Source organism: Lutzomyia longipalpis, chromosome 2 (assembly GCF_024334085.1).
Source record: "Lutzomyia longipalpis isolate SR_M1_2022 chromosome 2, ASM2433408v1".
Classification (NCBI taxonomy): Eukaryota; Metazoa; Arthropoda; class Insecta; order Diptera; family Psychodidae; genus Lutzomyia; species Lutzomyia longipalpis.
This window is the reverse complement of record NC_074708.1, coordinates 3,853,381-3,873,751: the sequence shown is the minus strand read 5'-3', so window position 1 is coordinate 3,873,751 and position 20,371 is coordinate 3,853,381. Positions and strand designations below refer to the sequence as shown.

Genomic DNA, 20,371 nt, shown 5'->3' with positions numbered 1-20,371 from the left:
CAATGCATTTTTTCCCGTATTTCTCACTTTTTTGCACACAAAAAAGTTGCTTTGAGGTTATGTCTGCGCAAAAAAGTCGCATCCAAAAAGTTGCATCGCGAAGACGTCAACCAAAAGCCACGGCCGTCTGTTCTGAGCCATTTGTTTAATGTTTGAGTTTATTTTCAAATGAATCAGAAAATGGGAAAAAAGAAATATCAAACCAAAAAAAATTACGCCCATTAAAGGGTTAATCCGAATATCGCTCTAATAATTCGATCGTGACCTCTATTAATAAAACAATTCTTCAAAAAAAAAAGTGTTATCAGCACGCTTTTATGGCGGATGAGCGTAAAAATTATTTCAATTACCTCCTCTTTATCAGTTTTTACCTGGTCGTTCCTATTGAGTGATTTAGATGATAAAGAATCTCTCTTAATCATTTATATTGCACCTCTTTGCCACTCCAACCTGGCTATTTTGTTATTAGTTTCAATTCTACCGTTGATCTGTAAAAGCACAATGCTCTGCTACCGAAAATGACGATCAACGTGAAAATTGTTCACCTTGGAATTATTATTTTGAGTGTTTTGGTGAGTTTTTTTCTCATTTAGAATATTCCAGGAAAAGTGATAAAAGCGATTAATTTGTTTTTGATGTTTGTTTGTGAATCAATTTGGTGGAAAAAATATTTTTTGGCTGTTTTTCTAATTTTTTTCGACGTTTTGAGGGCAAGATTGTGCTTCATCAGGGCCATGAAAGATTTTTTTTTCACAGAGCTTCAAAACAAGGATTTTTCTCAATTGTTTTAAAATCTTTGTGGAAAAAATTATCTTGGCCTGATGAAAAGGGAATTTCTTGCCCTCGAAACCTCGAAACTTCATACAAATAAAATAGAAAAAAATTATTTATTTGTTAAAAATGCAATGCCCTAAAAATAAAGAGAAGAAGTGAATTTAATCGCAAAAGCTCCCAGGAATGATCAAGAAAGTGGCCCTGTGAATCAGTTTCTTATCATTTTATCAGCAATTGAAGAGCCCCCAACTACTCTGTAACTTTCAGACTTCTGTCGCAGCGCTAAATTGTCGGTACCGCAACGAAGGCATTTTCCCTGAGAGCATTTTCTCAGTTTATGCGGATTTTGGATGCTACAAATACACGCAGCAGAAGCTCCTGATTAACGGTGGGATTTTCCGGAAATTCCCCAAATGCTCCCCAACATTTAATGGTCACAGACTTGTGGGAATCCTCTTGGATGGGAAGTGCCAGGTCTTTCATCACAACAATACGAGGATTCAGGAGTTAGTCAAGGAGACATTTATCAGTGAAGCTCATTTTGATCGTTGGTTGGAGTGTTGTGAAGAAGCTGCTCAGTGTTGTAGGGAAATTGGGCAGGAGAGTGTTGAGGAAAAAAATAATGAAGAACATTGTCCAGCTCTCTGGGATGGATGGACGTGCTATGATGCTGTGCCAGCGGGGAGTATTGTTGAGAAATCATGCCCAATTTATGCTTATTCCGGGCAAGGACCTCAATGCACACGTAAGATTTTTTTTCAATAATTTTATTTATTTTTAAATAAAGGAAAATCAATTAAATTAAAATAATTCCTAGAAGAAAAGTGAGCTTTAGGGCTTTTTGGGGCTATATTTTAATTAGAATTTACTAATTAGTTTTTAAGGGTGAATAGGATCGGTTTCTTTCAACTCTTTAATGTCCACGTGAAGCATAAAACATTCGATCTTTTCATAATGATTTTCTATTCATGCTATTATAGCAAGGAGGGTTTATCTGGACAAAATTATTCGGATCTTCGGAATTATTCGGTTTTTCGCAAATATTCGGTTGATTTGCAAAAGAAATCAAAATATCGGTTTTTAGCCTATAAATGGCTCAGATTTAGAAGTAGAAGGCTAAAAAAATATTTAATTCAAGCCTTAAAAGGGCTAAGTTCAAACCGAATAGTAATTTCACTCCTAATCATGCTAAATTCAGTTCCAAAAAGATTAAATTTATGCATAAAAATGTTTTTTTAGTCCTAAAAAGGCAAAAAATTGAGGAACAAAAGCTTCAAAAATATTTAGTTTAGGCCTAGAAAGACCAAAAAGTAGTAAATTGAACCCAAAACTCATTTAATTCAGTCTCCAACGTCAAAAAGATTAAAAACTATTAATTATAACCTAAAAAAAAAGACAAAAATTTAAGCCTAAAAAGTAGTAAATTCAACTCAAAAAAAAAAAAGAATAAATTCAAGCCGATAAATATTTGGTTTTCACTTCCAAAAACAGCACAGATTGAGGAACAAAACTTTTTTTTTTAAATTATTAAAGCTTGAAAAAGGACTAAATTCAAACCAACAATTCCTAAATTTTTTTTTGGATTATTTTTTTGTTTTGAGTTGGTTAATTTTTAGCAAAAGATGTTCATGTGAAGTGAAATATTCAGATCTTCAGAAATATTCCAATGATTCGTTTAAAATACCAATATATTCGCCAGATAATCACCCCTTGTATTATAGAACAGTTCTCAGTTAAAACGTCTCTTTCAGCCTAATTTTTACGTAAATTCAACTCATTTCTCACTTGAAAAAATTAATTAATTAAATATATTTGTTTTGGGTCAACGTAAAACCTAAAGAACCTCAAAGGGGTAACACAATCCCCTTAATTCTTTCAATCTTTTTAAGAATTCTTTTACCTATAATTTGAACTTAAATTAATTTCCAGATTTCAGCCAGAAGGAATGCTTCACAAATGGCACATGGAGTGTTCAAACAAATTATGCCACGTGCGCCATTAATCAACGTTTAATCACAAGAACTCAATGGCACATGGTTGTTCTGGGGATCTCGATTGCAGTCTGCCTCCCAGCCATTGCTATTTTCATCATCTACAAGAATTTGCAAACGTTGAAATTTTTCCTTATACGGAATCTCATTATAGCGATCGTTGTTCGAAGTATTCTTGTAATAATGTCCAAGAAATTGGTAAGAATTTCACTTTTTCATCTTAAAGAATTTTTTGAGAGCAAAAAGAGATTTTTTTCGTAGATAATTCTCGATGAATTGACCAATGAGAGTGACACAGTTATCTCGGAGAATGGAATTCCCTGCCGTATGTTGGCGTTCTTTGAGAAATTAGCTGCTAATGCTGTGTTCACGTGCATGCTTCTGGAGGCTATTCATCTGCATCATCTCCTTACGAATATGTATGAATGCCGAAGGGGTCCTAAGAATATTAATATGCTCTACTTTTACATTGGAGGAGCTGCAATTTCCCTTGCAGCTGCCCTTGCGTGGGCTCTTGCAATGGCCTTTGGGAATGATCAGTACTGCTGGGTTGTGACTGATGGGACGGATTTTCAGTGGATCAACGATACTCCTCGCTTACTCATGCTGACCATCAACTTCATCCTGCTCCTTCACATTGTCCTGTGTTTAAGGAAGATGTTCAAGTATAATCCAAATGAGAGAAATTCCTACATGTAAAAATATCTTTTTCTTTCTTTTATTTTTAAATTTGATTTTTTAACAAAAATTCGTAAATTTCAGACGAAGAACTGCAAAAGTATCGCTAATTTGTCTTCCACTGTTCGGTGTACCATTCCTATTCGTTGCAATTCGACCAGAAACAGAATCCTGCCCGTGGGAGCAATTCTACTATTTCATCTCATACTCCTTGGAGGGTCTTCAGGGAGTCTTTGTGGTCATCCTGTATTGCTACACAAACCGCGAAGTTCGCAGCACACTGAAGGAGTCGTGGTGGAAGTTTTGTGAGTATCTACCAAATAGCATTAAAGTTCGCCTATCAAGACAAACTCCTTGCTGGGGCAGTGGGTGCAAACGGCACAGTACAGCAACAAGCACCACCGCGGGGGATTTTACCAGCAGAAAATCATCTTCTATCCTAACGAATTCATCGCAAAAATTCCCCATGATCCCCGAGGAGGATCCCCAGAAGGCAGCAAAGTGTTTCAGAGTCAACAGAACAACCTCAGTTGAGACCACGTGGAGCTTTCATGACATTAACTTTGAGAATTTTGATTTGTCCCCGCACAAGGAGGATTTGCCAGAGTTTCCCGAAGCTCCAGTGTCGGAAGGAGTCGGAAACGGAAGGAGTGACAGCACTGTATGATTTTGAATTAAGCTCCTCTCTAGTTGTTAAATTCATCATGAGTTACTCTTGCTGAGGGATGACGCATGAGCGAGTGCCGTGTGAGGGAAATATTGCGACGACGCGAAGGAAAATCGATAAATTAGAAATTTCCCCAGGAAAATTATCTAGCCGAAAAGTTTTTTGAACGACGAGGGAACCTTTCGAATTTTCTGGTGTTGAATTTAATTAATTTAAGCCATTTTATCATAGAATTAAGGTGAGTTATTTTATTACTTATGAATTTATTTTTGAAAAATAATAAAATGTGACGAAGTGATAATTTTTTTAAAGTGTTTTTTAAAAAATATGTAATCTTAATTAAAACATTTCAATATTAATATTAGTTTATAAAGGTTTTTGATTTAAAAGAAGCTTGTTCTTTAACTTTCATAAGACCGTTGAAATTCAAATTTCAAAAAGCAGTTTCAGCTTCTCTTTTCAAAAACAAAAAAAGAATTAAATTTCCACCTGTAGAGCAGAGGAAGTGGAAAGTAAGAAAAGGGAAAGAATTAAGAGTCAAATTCTAGCAGATAATTTCAAAAGAAAACTCTAAAATTATTTCTTAAACAGATGAAAGGAGCAAGAAACAATGAATTGAAAAATTGAGGTTAAAATAATGGCTTCTTAGGAGAAAATGTAGGACAAATGAGTTTAAGAATTTTTTAAGTGAAATTTCAAGAAAATTATTCAAAAATTTCTTTTTTTAGACGATTTTAAAGAATTCGTGAAAATTTCAAAAACCCGAACAAATCTGGGTTAGAATGATTCTAATTTGTAAAATAACTAACATAAATTGCTAATTAGCCTACAAAGGTCTGGATTTTATTAGATTTAATATTGAACTAAAATTAAGATTAACTTCAAAATCAAGTTGAATGTTAAGCTTTAAACCTTTTTTTTTTAAATTGACGTGTAAACATAATAAGATTTATTTTAAGAATTCTATCAAAATATTCGTTTTATTCTCATTAATTTTAAAACTATATATTTCTTAATAATTATGTCTATAATTTAATTCTAAAGATAATTTTTAGTTTTATTCTAAATCTTCTAAGATTTTCAAGTATTTAATTTTATTTTATATATATTTCAAATAATTTTAATTTTATTTAATATCCAAATAAAAGTTTTTTTTAAACAGAAAAATCTTTAATTTTTAAAATTTTGAGATAGAGAGTTCTTTTCTTCTTTCGCCAAAATGTTCCTTCGGCCATGCATTGAAGTTCGGCATGTTGCCTTTTCGATGAGGGGTGAAAAGCCCAGAATTTTCCCCACGAGCAATCTCATCACTTTCATTATCGAGTCGACTGCCAGACTATAATGTCGGTGGTTCGTGGATGAAGGTTTTTGATTGTGAAATTTAAGGTGTTCACCAGCCACAGAAAAGTCTCTGGCTACACTGAGAAGTTCCCACGTGAAGTGTTGAAGAGTTGAGGAAGGTAATCCTCGAGGAAAATTGTGTGCTTTGAGGGCCAAACGGGGAGTTTGTGATTGAATAAAAGAGACGTAAGTTCGTCAAGCTAGCTTTTTTTTCTACGGGGGAAAAATTGCATGAGTGGGTTGCAATTCACACACTGTGGCCGTTGGGAAAATTCATGGGCGAAAAATTGATGGTGGGTGGTTTTGATCATCAAAAGTGGGAGCCATTTAAGAGCCTACACATGGATTAATGTGGATGAGGACACCAAAGGAGCGAGCTAATTGAGTGTTAATTGTGGAATATATATTGGAGAATAAAAGGGATTATCTCGCTTTTCCTCAGACATTTTCCCTTTTCACAATCTCACAGTGAATTTACGTGTGTGTGTGTGCAATGTATGTATGTATGTGGAAAATCACAAATCTATATATTTGCTGAAAAGGAGTTCAAATTCTATATGATGACTTTTATCCTTGTACTCTGAATCACCCTCTACTCAATTTTTCTTCTTTTCTCTTTTCGAATTTTCTTTTACTTGCTGAAAAAAAAATTCAAGAAGAAGTAGGAGGACTTTTTTGCAACTACTCTCAAAGATCAGGGGAAAGAAAAGAGCTAAAAAAAAAGAGCCTCATACAGGATTCTCTCGTCCATCAAAGGGGAGAAGAGTAAATATTTTTCACATACAGCATAAAATTATATAACATGAATGCGTAGAGGACCTCTGTGAAATGTATACAGCAGAAAATAGATGAGTGAAAAAAAAGAAGTAGTCCCCATGCCTAGAAAGCCTCAAGAGAAATGTTGATTTATTTGTAGAACTTCCTGCTTAGTGGAGGAAAATTGTAATTTCCCCTTATTTTATCGAATACTCCCTTGTGTGGGTGAAAATGGAGTTTCTTTTTTCAGTTCAATGAATGCGACATTCTCGTCCTTGCTTGCTAAAAACAGGGTAGTGCTGCAGTGGAGTTTTAATTGAATTTGTAGAGATCTGCACTGTGTTTGCTACAAATTAATTCAATTCTTTTTATTTTCTTTCTCAGTTTTTTTTAATTAAATTGATTTGATTTTTAATAAATTGAAAAATATTCTCTAAAGGTTAAAGATTATAGATGGATTATAAATATCTTTTTTTAGAGAGAATCTTTGGTAGGTTTAAAGTCCTTGAAACTTTGTAAAATATGCGGTAAAATTAATATTATTACTAAAATTTATTTTAAGATTTTATATCAAAAATGATCCTTAAAAACAGGAAACATGAAGACAATTCTATAAAAATTCTTATTGTGCTTATTTTCATCTTATTATTTAAGATTTTGTACTAAAAAGATATTTTTAGTATGTACTTTCTTTAGTTCTGTTGAAATATTTGTAGAAGATTCATCAAACCTTCTAAAGTTGTAATAAATTCTTATAATTAAAAAATTACATCAATACTTTGAAAAAAAATGAAATGTGTCTTAACTAAATGGTCTAAAACTGTACTAATATTTAAAATCTGTTAAATCTTTAATTTCTTTTGAACAGAATACTAGAAACACTAAAGAATCGAATGTTTTATTAAGAATTAATTAATTTTTTTAAATCTCTTTTAGACATCAATTAAGTTAAAAAAAAACTTCAAAATATAGAGTTTTTAATTTATTTTTAAACAACTTTTGCTTATTTTTTGTAGACTTTAATTTATAAAAAAAAATTCCAATGGAACCACCCTGTGAAATATAGACACCATTAATTTTTCTTTTTTGCTTCCAATAAAATGCACTCGCACACATCCAATTCGATTTAACCCACACAATTTCACTTTTAATTAAAATTTTTAACGTAGCGCACACCCTAAAAAAATCTCACAGTCCTGAATAAAATGTCCTTAGATTAGTTTATTCCTCCTTGATGGTTTAACTTTTAATGGCAATTCCGCCTAAATTTTTTTTTGTATTAGGTACTTATCCAAAGAATTAGCACAGAAGAACACGAAAAGATAAAATTTGAATGATATTGCATGGAAGTATTCTGCACAGAATTTTAAATTTTAAAGAAAAAGCTCCAATAAAGCTCTCTGGCAAAACTTTTCTTGTGCACAAGAAAAAAGTTTTGCCTTTGGGGCGGAGCTTGTGGGGGTGTATGCAGGAAAAAGCAATTTCTGGAATGAATTCTTTTTTTTTGTAGATTCCTTCAATGTCTCGCCGAGTGGAGAATGCTTAAGCTACCAAAGGGTTTAAAGAAGAAAAAGAAAGGGAAAAAATCCAAAAAGGACAAGGAGCTTTTTACCGAAGAGGAGCTCGAGCAGTACCGCAGGGAGCACCAGAAGCAGGCTGCCACCCTTGAGTCTGAGGAACAGGCAACAACAAGTGCTGAGTACGCGGAAGCGGAAACCGCAAAGCCGGAGGATGATGATGAATGGAGGAAGTTCAATGCCCTTGCAACTGGTGTTGATTCCATACTAAAGAAGACACAGGGTGATCTCGATCGTATCAAGTCCACATCATTCTTCCAGCGTGTCCCACCACCAAGTGAGAAGCAGAAGAAGGCAGCAGAAGAGGTAAAGCACGAAGAGGGAGCGGAGGAGGCGCAACAGCCAACACCGGCGGAAGAGGTTGCCGAGGAGAAGGACAACCTTGCGGCGGCTGTTATCGAACTCTCGGAATCCGAATCAGAGAGTGAGGAAGCTGATGATATCTTCGATACAACGTACATTGATGTAATCACAACCAACGAGCTTCCACTTGCATACATCCCAGATTCACCGGTTCAGGACGAAGACGACGGTCCCGATCCCTTTGACACCACCTACGCTGAGAAGGTAATCAAAGGACCGGAAGTTTCCAAGAAGGGCAAGAAGATCGTTAGCATCGGATCAGCTGTTGAGGTACTCACTGGACGTGTAGAGACAGTAGCATCAACAGTTTCAACTAAACGCCCCCGAAGGGGTGTGCAAAATCTCCTTCTCGAGGACGCACCAACCGCAGAAGAAGCCACAGCCGGTGCAGAAGTCAAAGCTAGTTCTCCGGTGGTTGTTAAGACACTCCTTGATGACAATGATGATGTCCTGCCGGACATTCCAATTGATTTAAGTGTTTCCCTGCATTTGACACTACAAAAAGAGAAAGCCGAGAAGGAATCTCAAGGGAGCGAGAACAAGGAGAAGGACGTTCTTGCTGAATTTGATGAATTGAAACCATCCGAACCGGAGGATGATGAATTTGCACAATTAGCAACTGAATCTCTTACAAAAGTTGAAGAAGTTACCAAAGTTGTTCACAGAGATATCACCCCGAGTGTTGAGGTATCATCCGATTGGGCTGCATTTGAGGAGCAACAAGCTACTGAAGGTGCTAAAGGTCAGTTGCAACATATTCCTTATTTTATATAGAGTTTTTAATATTAAAATTAATTTTCTTTTAGGTAAACCTTCACGTCCTCCACCACCTAGACCAGCTGCAGCTCCTCAGGTATCGCATTTGATCACAAATCAGGAATTAGATCTCGAAGAGGAGGCAGACGACGTTGATCCCTTTGATACGGCTTTTGTGGATAAAGTTGTTCTCGTTGACGACGACGAATTTGATCCACGTGCTGAAGGGAAAGAAGAGGAAGCCCCAGCTCAAGTTGTCCCTGCAAGTGAAGACGAACTCTTCTCTCCGGATTTCCCAAAAGAGGAGAATCTCTTCCCCCCGAGGGACTACCTTGGTGGGAGTTACAGTGATCTCTCAACGCTACCTGACGTAGCAATTGCCCCAGCAGCAGCACGTCCCAAGACCCCTGAAGAATTTGATCCATTCGATACGTCAGCCGTGTCATCGGTTGTTGTGCCCAAGGAAGTTGAATTGAAGTTCCTCGAGAGGGAACTCTTGGCAGACAATACACCAGCACCACTTCCACCACCAGTTAATCCACTTGCAAAGCTCAAACCATCCCTGAGTGATCCGGACTTTGATCCACGTGGTCTGGGTGAGGAGGAGAATCCTCCGTCGAAGCAGACGGCACCAAAAGCAATTGAATCACGTTCATCTGTTGATATTCAAAGCCGTAAGTCCTCACTTAGCTTAAACATCCAAACATCCTCACCGAAGGCTGTGTCATTTGTGGTGCCAACACCGGATCTCCTTGCAGTCGGTGAGAATGGTGGTAAAATCCAAAAGCCACTAACTCCGTACTACAATAAGGAAGTTATCATACCACCAAGTGAGGACGTTGATCCCTTTGATACATCATTTGTGTCGGAAATTAAACCAACTCAAGTTGAATTGAGTCTCTTGGAGAGTGATCTTCTGAATCAGCAGCAGCAACAGCAGCAATATCCAGCAGTTCAATTGGACGAAGATAGTGACTTTGATCCACGTGCTGATTCACCCACACCTGCTCCTGTGAAGCCACGCGTAAAGACACCCGATCTCTTGGCTGTTGGTGAGGAGATTGACATTAAAGTCTTGACTCCAGCTGTGGAAATTGCCAACGCAGCAGCAGAAGTTCCCACTTTTGACGATCCCTTCGATACATCAGGAGTTGATAGTAATATCCTTCCCGGAAAGGTTGAGCTTAAATTGATTGAGAACGAACTTTTGCCACATCTGGCAAAGACCCCCGAGCCCGTTCTTGATATCCTTTCGTACTCACAAGACGACTCCTTACCCGTTAAGGCTCTCACACCATTGGGTGCTGTTGCGAATTCCGTTGAGGTGGAAGATATTGATCCCTTTGACACATCAATTGCTGAGAACTTGGGACCAGGAAAGACTGAAATAAAACTCATTGAATCCGAATTAATTGGGCAGGACCAGTAGACAAAATCAAATCAGCAACAATGGCGAATCCTTTTCTAATGACCGACGACGATGTGGTGAGCCCCTCTTCGGCTGCATACTCAAATCCCTTCCTCATGTCTGATGCTGGGGACGATGAGATGGATTATGCAGCAGAAAATCCATTCTTTGGACAAATTCCGCCCGCAGCGAGGAATCCCTTTGCGGAATTTGATGATGCTGCTCAAGAGGAGCCGATTCCCAATAACATTGACATGTATAGTGCAGCAACAATGGGAGTTGTGACCACGGGAATGCAACTCTTCATGGGAGCTGATGTGAGTGCGAGTGTAACAACAACTGCAGCCAATACATTCCAACCTGTGTCGTCTGGTGTAAATATTTTCGCTGAGGATCCATCCCTTGCGCAGAAACCAATGGATTTGGATATAAAACAAGCAGCACTTAGTAATGTTTTCGAGGATGCGGGATATGCGTATTCGAGTGAAGAGGAGTTGAGTAAGGTGAAGAAGAAGCCACCACCAGCACGACCGGCTGTTGGGCCAGCTAAAGCCACGCAAGATCTTATTCTATCCGTTGCCGATCAGTTGGATATGGCGAGTTCGCATTTATTGGGTCGAATACCCGCCACGAGGACACCTAGTCCGGTATCAATGAGGGATTTGCACTCACCCAGCCCAACACCGGATACAGTAGGAGATTTGCTGGATGTTTCCGACGGGGATATGATGGCTGAACCGATTATGGAGAATCCTTTTAGTGAGCCTGCGCAAATGACGGATGAACCATCAAAATCAATGGATGCTGTCAAGAGTACCCCAAGTCGTCCACCACCACCACGTCCGGCTGTTCCTCCACCCAAACCTGCTCCTCCTGTTGCAATGCAAATGACCAATGCACCATCACGCCCTCCAGCACCTGCTCAAGCAGCTCCTCCCCAAGCGGAACCCGATTTTATGGATATCTTTGGGTCCGCACAACCAGCAGCTGCAAAACCCGCTGCTCCCAAGTCCAAGGAAGACATCCTTAGCCTATTCTCCACACCTGCTCCACAAACAACGAATACACAACCGATACAACCGGATCTTCTCAGTGGTGATATACCTGATTTGGATGCAGGAATCGGCATGGGAATGCCGGTATTTGGTGCTGATCTCACGTCACAAGTCACAGCGGCACAACCACCCGTAGCACCTCTTCCGCTACAGGTTGAGGAAGCAGTGGTGGTACACACACCAGCAATGCTAACACCCCCTGATGATCAACTTCGCTTCCAAGAAGCTGATCTGAAGATTGAAGATGCCAAATCGGATATTTCATCGGAGCACAGTGGCTCCAATGCAACAATAACAGCTCTTCCATCTTCTGTCACGGGGAGCATTGGGAATATTGCAACACCAGCTGAGCTTGCTGATGTGCAGGATGAGGTACCTGCTGCTGCGCAGGAAGCTGACTATCCAACATCATCGTCGGCAAATCCATTTGCAAGTCCAACTGAGGAAGAGCGAGCAAATGAACCGTTGTATGAAGTTATGGAGACTATTGTTGCACCGAAATTTGTGCCACGTCCTCCACCACCACGACCTGCTCCACCACCAATTCCTCCGCAGCCTAAAGTTGCTCCTGCACCTCCAGCTCCTGTACCTGCCCCGGCAAAACCTCCACCTCCGGCTGCGTATGTTCCAGCTGTAGCGCCCGTGATGCCTCCGGAACCTGTTGCTGCTCCTCCAGTTCCGATGGCTGCTCCTCCAGTTCCGGTGGCTGCTCCTATTGCGCCAGTGGCTCCCCCTGTTGTACCCGTGGCTCCCCCTGTTATTCCAATAGCTACTCCCGTTGTCCCTGTGGCTGCTCCTCAGCCACCAAGTGAGCTATTTGGCTATGCAGACAGTGCCCCCGCACCCCATGTTGCCGATGAGTTTGATGCATTTGCAGCAAAGTTTGATTCAGCTGACGCTAAGAGCTCCAATGCATTTGGTGATGATCCCATAAAGAGTGTTCTCAATGGCTTTGGTCCAACCGCAACCAATGATGATGGTAATTTAATGGCAAAAATACTTAAAATTAATAGCTCGTACTAATCGCATTTTATGGCTTTCAGCTTGGGGTGGAAGTACTCCGGCATTTGGGGAGGAAAGTGCTGCTGCTGATGGGTTTGGTGCTGAAGAAGATAGTTTCGATTCGTGGAATCCTCCAGTTGAGGTAAATCCTTCTTCTCCTTCTCTTCTCGTTTTCTGACCTATTTATGTTGAAATTTATAACGTGTTATGCTCTATTGACAGGCTGGACGAAGGGGTTCTGGGGATTCTGATGATGCCCCCAGGGACTTCAATGTGGTGATAAAACCGAGAGAAGGAGATGTAGTTTCAAGCTTCATGGCAGCAGCTCTTGCTCCACCACCCAAGAGTGGAGCCAATTCAACGTATTCCGGGGATTCATCACCACGTGTTAATCCCTTCGATAAAGGCTACGAAGAACCCATGACAATGGACATTACTCCGGAAACAAGTAAGCCCAACAATGAAGATGCAAAATGTGTCAGGAAGTTTATTGATTTTCTCTTCCTCTCAACAGAACCAACATTTGAACGAACAGATTCACAGGAAACTCCGCCAACGCCACTCTTTGATGAAGATGTTTCGCAGCCTCTGGAAGATTTCCCCAGGATAATGGTTAGTGGTGCTAAAGGATGGGAAATGCAATTGAGGCAGCCGAATAAGAAGAAGATCACCGGGCAGAGATTCTGGAAGAAGATCTTCCTACGATTGGTTTTCCAAGGGGATAATCCCGTGATGCAGCTATTTAATTCACCCACGGACAAGGAACCCTTCCAGGAACTTCCATTGCAAGCATGTTATTCTGTTTCGGAAATTGGTGCACAGCAATATGATCAATTTGGGAAGATTTTCACTGTGAAGCTGCAATACATCTTCTACAAAGAGAGGCCAGGAGTACGTCCGGGGCAGGTGACAAAAGCCGAACGTTTAACGAATAAACTCAGTCAGTTTGCTGCGTACGCCATTCAGGGGGATTATCAGGGGGTCAAGGAGTTTGGGAGTGATCTGAAGAAGTTAGGATTACCCGTTGAGCATGCCCCACAGGTGTCGCAGCTATTTAAGATTGGCTCAATGAACTACGAGGATATGAAGCAATTTTCAGTTTGTGTCGAGGAAGCTCTGTTCAAGCTTCATGCTCACCGGGATAGGGCACTGACCTACAAGTCCGAGGAGGTACAAATAACGGCTGTGGATGAATTGTATGCTGAGCAGGATTCCGAGGGGCATGTAATGAAGCAAATAGCCAGGGTGCGGCTATTCTTCCTTGGCTTCCTGTCCGGAATGCCGAGCATTGAACTTGGGGTTAATGATTTGTGGCGTCAGGGAAAGGAGGTTGTAGGGCGGCATGACATCATCCCCGTTGTGACTGAAGAGTGGATTCGTCTCGAGGGAGTCGAATTTCACAATTGCGTGCAGCAGGATGAGTATGAAAGGACACGAACTATCAAGTGAGCTCAATTAATTTTTCATTTATTCCTCTCAATTTTAAATTATTCAACATTTGCCGTTATTTTTTGCATTAGATTTCAACCTCCGGATGCTTGCTACATTGAGCTTATGAGATTCCGGGTACGTCCACCGAAAAACCGCGAACTCCCCCTACAGATTAAGGCAACATGGTGCGTTACGGGGAATCGTGTTGAGCTCCGTGTGGATGTTCTCGTACCGGGATTTGCTTCGCGCAAACTCGGGCAGATTCCGTGTGAAGATGTTGCAATACGATTCCCAATTCCGGAATGTTGGATTTACTTGTTTCGCGTGGAGAAGCACTTCCGGTATGGATCTGTGAAGTCGGCACATCGTCGAACGGGAAAGATTAAGGGAATTGAGCGAATTCTGGGGACAGTTGATCAACTTCAGGAGTCCCTCATTGAGGTGACATCGGGGCAGGCAAAGTATGAGCATCATCACAGATCTATTGTATGGCGGTGCCCAAGATTGCCAAAGGAAGGTCAAGGTGAGTGGTCATTTGACGTCACAAACTGTTGCAATATTTACCTTAACAGGTTGTAAATGGAAAGAAAATGAGTTATTAGATTGACCACAAATGACCAGATTAGTACCCGTAGTTGACCCTCACACATTATAGGTTGTAGATGGAAAGAAAAGGGAACGTTAGCGCAAGTCCGTGCTCGACTGCTTTTGCATACATTTCAGTTTTTTTCATATGGATTTTTGAGGTTAAAATTCTGCGTAAATATAAGATGACCCAATATCTCCCCACGTTGATGACACACACCTGTAAATACATTCATTAGTACAGTCTCCGGTGAGAATTGACCAAAATTTTTGCGATGAGGTGTGATCAAGATGGCTTCCACGGGAAGGAGATGAAAATCCAGGAAACACTGTTTGCTCCACTTTTGACACCACTTCCCTTGTCAGAGTAATCAACTTCTTTTTTCACAGCTCAACAGTTTATTTCACTAATGTAAATAATCCAACAACAATTTAAAAAGATATTTCACAGAGAATTTTGCTTGAGATGCGTGCGCATAGAATTTCATTTGACATGTGAAGAAAAAGGATGAAACAAATTCCCAATAAACATTTCCTCCGCGACATATCCGAGGAAAATCCTCGGACACAAACTATTGATGATGATAACTGGTAACAACTTCTTTTGCAGGAGCTTACACGACACATCAGATGGTCTGCCGGATGGCTCTTACAAGCTACGATCAGATTCCTGAACAATTAGCTCCGTACTGCTATGTTGAGTTTACAATGCCAGCCACACAGGTATCCCACACAACTGTTCGATCAGTTAGCGTCCAAGAATCAGACAGCGATGAACCTCCTGAGAAATACGTCCGGTACCTGGCTAGGCATGAATACAGGTAAAACCCTTTCTTTTGGCGGTTTCCCTTCAAATCTTTGAGAATTCAATTCTTCTTCCCTTTAGGGTTGGCATCGAGCACACAACCGGTGAATCGCAGAATCCCTACTTGGCAGCTACAGCCGTCAGTAAGCCAAATCCCATCAAGGAGGAACCCCCAGCACCAGCTCTCTCCCCAATGGCCCCAAGTGATTCCGATTCAGACTCAAACTAAGCATTTCCGGAGATTTTTTGGGAAGAAAAAAAAAAAGAGTTTCTTTTTGCAATAAATAATTTAAAATTCATAATAATAATGTAAACCGCTGAAGAATCATCAAAAAGTAATAAATCATTGTTGTCAAAGCTAAAAGAAAAAAAAGTGAAGAAATCGGTGAAATATTATAAATTAGTTGTTGCATTAGCATTATAAAAGAAGATGAAAATAAAAAAATAAAATAATATTATTCCCTATTATTCTGCTTGACACATTTAGCTAAAAGAAAAAAATGAAATTCTATATTATTAGAAGAAAATGTTGCGAAAAGTTATAGTTTTCTTTAAAAAAAATGAGAAAGAAATAAAAATCTAATCTTATATTTAGACAAAAAAAAATTAATCATGTCTAATATCATCAAAAGAGTAATAAATGAATAAAGAAAAATAAAACATATTTATTAGTTGACAATAACAGAGTATTAAAAAAAGTGAATAAATTTATTGCTATAGTAATGCGTTTTAGTCAAGCAGAAGGCGCGAGATTAAAGGAGAAAAAAACTGTTGCATGTTATTTATAGCCTATATATCCCCCCTCAGAACACACTAAGAATGATAGCGCGAGCAAAGAATCTTGACAATGTGCATAAAATGAGTTAAGAGAACAAAGTGAAAGAAGCCCAAAATGTTCTTTAATATATATTGTTACCCCATATAGAGAGATATTATATTATATATATTAAAAAGTATTAGAAGAAAATGAAGAAGAAAAAAAAACTATAAATACAAAAAGACATTGATGCGCACTAAAAGCATTTTTTTTTCTGACGGAAGAACGCTCTGTATACAAAAAAAAGTACTTGATGAAGTAAAAAAAAATAAAGATGAATAAAAAATCTATTGTGAATGATATGAAGATATCGATGATAAAAAAATATATAATAAAGCGTCTATTTAAAATGTTTCCCTTTCGTTCCTTTTAGAAATAAATAAAAACATAACATATACTCTTTGAAAATATCAAAAAGAAAACGTAGAAGTGCAAAGGATAAAAAAAGGATAGGATAGAAAAGTTAGTGGAAGAGCATTTAAATGAAATGGGGGCAATGTGAAAAAAAATGTGAAGATAAATAAAATACTTATACGTATAAAATAAAACATAAATGTATGATAAACATATTACATGAATGATATTATATTGAACATATGGAATACATAAATAAAGTATTAGTGAAAAAAATAATAAATCAATATATTGTAATGAAAATAATAATAAAGAGAAAAATGTAATTACGATGGGTTTTGTCTTTCATTAACACATCCTGGGCCATTTTACGCCTCTAAGAATTAAGGAGAATTTTTATTTATATTTATTACGCTGGTGTAGGGAATTATACGCAATTCTTCCAATTCTGTTTTTTTTAACGCAAAAGGTGAAAATTATCAATCAATTTTTCATTTTTTTTATTTACAAAAAATTAGTTATAAATTGACTTTTCTCTTTATCTTGAATTTACCGGACTGGGTAAACTTTTCTACCATATTACTGTAATTATTACACGTCGTGTAAAAAAAAAACAATTTATAAGTGTAATTCGGTCTATAACATGTTAATGGGAATGAAGAATTTCTTCTATTTTCCATAGATTTTGGGCCTTAATTAGCGACCAAGAAATCCTTGAAATCTTTAAATTTTGTATTGAAATTTCAAGATTTCAAGCGATTTTCCAGGGTTTCTTGGTCGCCAAATAAGGCCCGTTGTCTATTTTTTTTACAAATTTTTTTCTTAATTATTACTGTTCTTTAGAATAAAAAATTAAACATTTAAGGACATCAGGTTACTAAAAATCAAAATTAATTGAACTTTAAAAGTAAATTTCTTTGAAAATTTTGATCTAGTTTTAAATTCCAGCCATTTAACTCTTTAACGTTTTTTGGGTCAAACATTTTATTTTTTCAACTTATTTATTAATGTAATTGTTTTTCCATGTTACAAATGCATCAAATTCACGCATAAGGAGCCAAAGAAGACGTTCTATCAATGTTTTATGTTTCTCGTTGGACGCTAAAGGGTTAATCACTACCTAATAAAAAAGATCTCTCACCTCTCTGACCCTATTTCAATAAAAATAATTTTAGATTTATTTTTTAGAGTGTATTTTCTCAAGTTTTATTTGCACAAATATGTGGAAACATGCACGATAAAAATAAATCATTTTCACTCAATTTTGCAATTGGCAGGTCATTCAGTGAAATGAATAAAATTTCCCTTTAAAGAAAAATCTCAAAACTGAAATTGGAAAAGAGAATAAAGCTTTTTTTCTTTATCGTTTCGATGCAATTTAATTTATTCGAATTTATGATCTTGGTTTTCCATAATACATAAATTGGACACTGCTGCTTTAAATGGACAGACCCATGACTATATATTCCACAAGAGCAACATCCAAAAATTGTTATTCTCTCCGTATAAATAAAAAAAAAGAAAATCAAATTGAATTGATCACCACAAAACCCTTAACCCTAAAGGCACTTCAATTTGCCAGCTATCACTTTTTGTGCCACATTTTTCATGAGCAATAGAATTTGCAAAATCTCACAAGAGTCCTCCTCCTAGAAGAGAGAGAGGGCGTCGTACATATACTAAACCACCCAAAATGTAATCCCATCCATTTGTCTGTTCTGATTTATCATCATTTTATTTAACATCCACCACCATTTTCCTATATATTTACATGCGGGGTTGTAGAAGAATTTTTCGTGTGTTATTGGGGGGTGGAGGAGGGATGAAAGGGTGTCAGTATGGGGGATTTTTATGGGAAAATACTTCTCTCTGTAGGTACTCTGTTTATAAACGCCAATGGATAAAACTCTTTTCATGTGTAATTTCATCTATTGGATCATAAAAATACTGCCACAGCGCAAACATGGTACACCACCATCACCCCCCTCCCACACCCCCAACGACAAATATTTCCGGGAGTTTGGGTCTCAATGGTGACGCTCTCACGGAGTTATGGGTACTACACAACCACCATTGAGGAATAATCGATAGCAATGCGTGGGGGGATTTTTTAGCACAGCACACATCATTTAGTAAAGTAGAGCATAGCAGAGAAAAATTGCTCCAAATTCATGGTGGTGGTGGTGGTACAACACAGTCGATAATTCAGCCAGGTATGTCACAATTGCCCAGGCAAATCGCAAATTTTTCATTCCGCATCAACAATTCTTTCCTCGTTTTTTTTTTATACCCTGATAATTCTGCGAGGTTCACTGAATTTGACAATTGTGGATAGATGTATATATTTTTGGATTTCGGATTTTATATAGGTAGGTAAGTTACAAAAAAAAAGTTCATGCTCTTATGCGTGCCTGAATGGTTCAAAAATTATTCTAGGATTTAGTACTGTAAAAAGCTCTCTCCGCTCATTCATAAAATTTTTCAAGTAAAACTCTTTGTTGAAATTAGGGTTGAATATGTATTTTTTCGAGGAAATTTAACAAAAAAAAATTAAAGCTTACAAATTAATAAAAAAAGCTTTTAGAAAAGCGGGAAAAATTCAAAATTCTTCAGGATAAACTTTAAAGGCCGAATTCCCATAAGAATGATCCTTTTTAGAATTTATGGGGTTTGCTCTTGGGAAAATATGCTACAGAAGAGTATATTCTATGCAAATTGACCCATTCCACCCATCCTAGATGGATAAAATAATATCCTCATTGTCTTTGCAAACAGATAAAGCATCACTGTGTGCTGCTACAATAAGCTGATACTTCTTGTAAAATTCCTTTCACATAGCAATCAGTCTACAATAAAAACCCCCATTGTTGTTCCATTGTGGAGGCAAAATCATCAGAAAAGGATAAGGAGAAGAAAAAAAGGATTGAATTTCAAAGAAGGGAGTCATCATTACTCTGCGGGCAAAAGAAAACTCCGTCAGTATGATTTCCATTAAATTTCAGTCACATTGGCGCGATTCTTTTTTCTAAATAGGTCGTCTACGTCGCGATGTCTTACCCAAGCAACTAGTTCGGAGATGCCTTGAGGGCGAAGGAAAAAAAGAAGAAGAAGAAGGAGAAGGAAAACGGAAAAGTTGTGAAAACAATTTTCCGTCAAGTCATGGAACTATGAAAATAGTATATAAATTAATGGGGGATCTTTTGCCATTATTCTTGCTCAAAATGAGTGAACAAACTATGTGCGAGTATGAGTTGGAGTGTCAAAACTATTATTTTGCACTTCTGCATCATAGATTCATGCCATCTTGGTGCCATTCTTCTGCGGAAGTTGCCATCCCACATTACCATCATAATGTGCGCGCTACTTGTTTTCAAAATTCATCTTCTTTTGTCTTTTTAGTGAGAAATTTTTGGATCATTCAAAACTTTGCTAAAAATTGGATACCTTAGAAAAGGTCAGGGTTCAAAAGTCAACATTTTAAGGTTTTGAAATCTTAAGACTGACTCAGAATGATTGCATTTAAAATAAAATCTATAATCTTTGAAGAGCTTTAGAGCTTTTATTTTTTAAATAGAATATAAGTGTGTTGGATTTTATATCATTTTTTAATTCTTAAAAATACACAAATTAGACCAAAGAAAGTTAACAAAATATTAATTTCGATTTAATCATTTAAACGGATCTTTAACTGATCTAATTTTATTTTTTTCATAGAAAACTTAACATAAATTGAAAGAAGAATAACAGCAAAAATGTATGAAGAAAGCTTTAAAACAATGTTAGTTTTACAATGTAAGCTTTCTCTGTAATTTAACTAAACCTCATACATTCCTTTTTTGCTCTTAATGAAGATACACTACCCGCGAAAAGTTTTCGGGCAAGGCTAAAATGGGATATTTTTGAAGACAAATTTTAAGTGGCTATATCTCTGGCTGTGATTAACCGATTTTCAAAAATTTACCAGTTTTGGAAAGGTACATTTCTCACCTTTCCAAACCTGATAAATTTTTG

General features: G+C 37.6%; 3 protein-coding genes across 6 annotated transcripts; all 3 read left to right on the top strand.

Annotated features, from left to right (window-relative positions):
* Positions 1–455: 455 nt before the first annotated feature.
* LOC129788684 (corticotropin-releasing factor receptor 1-like) lies at positions 456–5,277 on the top strand. Of its 2 annotated transcripts, XM_055824929.1 has the most exons (6): positions 456–572; positions 1,042–1,519; positions 2,704–2,963; positions 3,027–3,460; positions 3,528–3,748; positions 3,810–3,995. In XM_055824929.1, exons 1-6 carry the CDS (start codon positions 519–521, stop codon positions 3,884–3,886), a joined length of 1,524 nt encoding a protein of 507 aa, XP_055680904.1. In that variant the 5' UTR covers positions 456–518; the 3' UTR covers positions 3,887–3,995. The 2 variants fall into 2 exon arrangements, with proteins under 2 accessions (XP_055680904.1, XP_055680903.1); XM_055824928.1 differs by having other exon boundaries at positions 3,528–5,277.
* Positions 5,278–5,385: 108 nt separating this feature from the next.
* Positions 5,386–10,332, top strand: LOC129788682 (protein stoned-A). Of its 3 annotated transcripts, none has more exons than XM_055824925.1 (4): positions 5,386–5,637; positions 6,111–6,216; positions 7,718–8,889; positions 8,954–10,332. In XM_055824925.1, the coding sequence occupies exons 3-4, from the start codon at positions 7,746–7,748 to the stop codon at positions 10,330–10,332; spliced, it is 2,523 nt and encodes an 840-aa protein (XP_055680900.1). In that variant the 5' UTR covers positions 5,386–5,637; positions 6,111–6,216; positions 7,718–7,745. The 3 variants fall into 3 exon arrangements, with proteins under 3 accessions (XP_055680900.1, XP_055680901.1, XP_055680902.1); XM_055824926.1 differs by having other exon boundaries at positions 6,108–6,216; XM_055824927.1 differs by lacking the exon at positions 6,111–6,216.
* Positions 10,333–10,352: 20 nt separating this feature from the next.
* LOC129788681 (protein stoned-B) lies at positions 10,353–16,692 on the top strand. Its single transcript, XM_055824924.1, has 7 exons — positions 10,353–12,345; positions 12,410–12,510; positions 12,591–12,816; positions 12,883–13,813; positions 13,889–14,322; positions 14,995–15,205; positions 15,271–16,692. Exons 1-7 carry the CDS (start codon positions 10,353–10,355, stop codon positions 15,416–15,418), a joined length of 4,044 nt encoding a protein of 1,347 aa, XP_055680899.1. The 3' UTR covers positions 15,419–16,692.
* The last annotated feature ends 3,679 nt before the right edge of the window (positions 16,693–20,371 follow it).

Coding starts and splice junctions, on each gene's coding strand:
- LOC129788682 (XM_055824927.1), top strand. CDS start 7,746: ATGCTTAAGCTACCAAAGGGTTTAAAGAAGAAAAAGAAAGGGAAAAAA. Junction 8,890..8,953: donor AGCTACTGAAGGTGCTAAAG/GTCAGTTGCAAC, acceptor ATTTTCTTTTAG/GTAAACCTTCACGTCCTCCA.
- LOC129788684 (XM_055824928.1), top strand. CDS start 519: ATGACGATCAACGTGAAAATTGTTCACCTTGGAATTATTATTTTGAGT. Junction 573..1,041: donor TTATTATTTTGAGTGTTTTG/GTGAGTTTTTTT, acceptor TGTAACTTTCAG/ACTTCTGTCGCAGCGCTAAA. Junction 1,520..2,703: donor GCAAGGACCTCAATGCACAC/GTAAGATTTTTT, acceptor ATTAATTTCCAG/ATTTCAGCCAGAAGGAATGC.
- LOC129788681 (XM_055824924.1), top strand. CDS start 10,353: ATGGCGAATCCTTTTCTAATGACCGACGACGATGTGGTGAGCCCCTCT. Junction 12,346..12,409: donor AACCGCAACCAATGATGATG/GTAATTTAATGG, acceptor TATGGCTTTCAG/CTTGGGGTGGAAGTACTCCG. Junction 12,511..12,590: donor CGTGGAATCCTCCAGTTGAG/GTAAATCCTTCT, acceptor CTCTATTGACAG/GCTGGACGAAGGGGTTCTGG.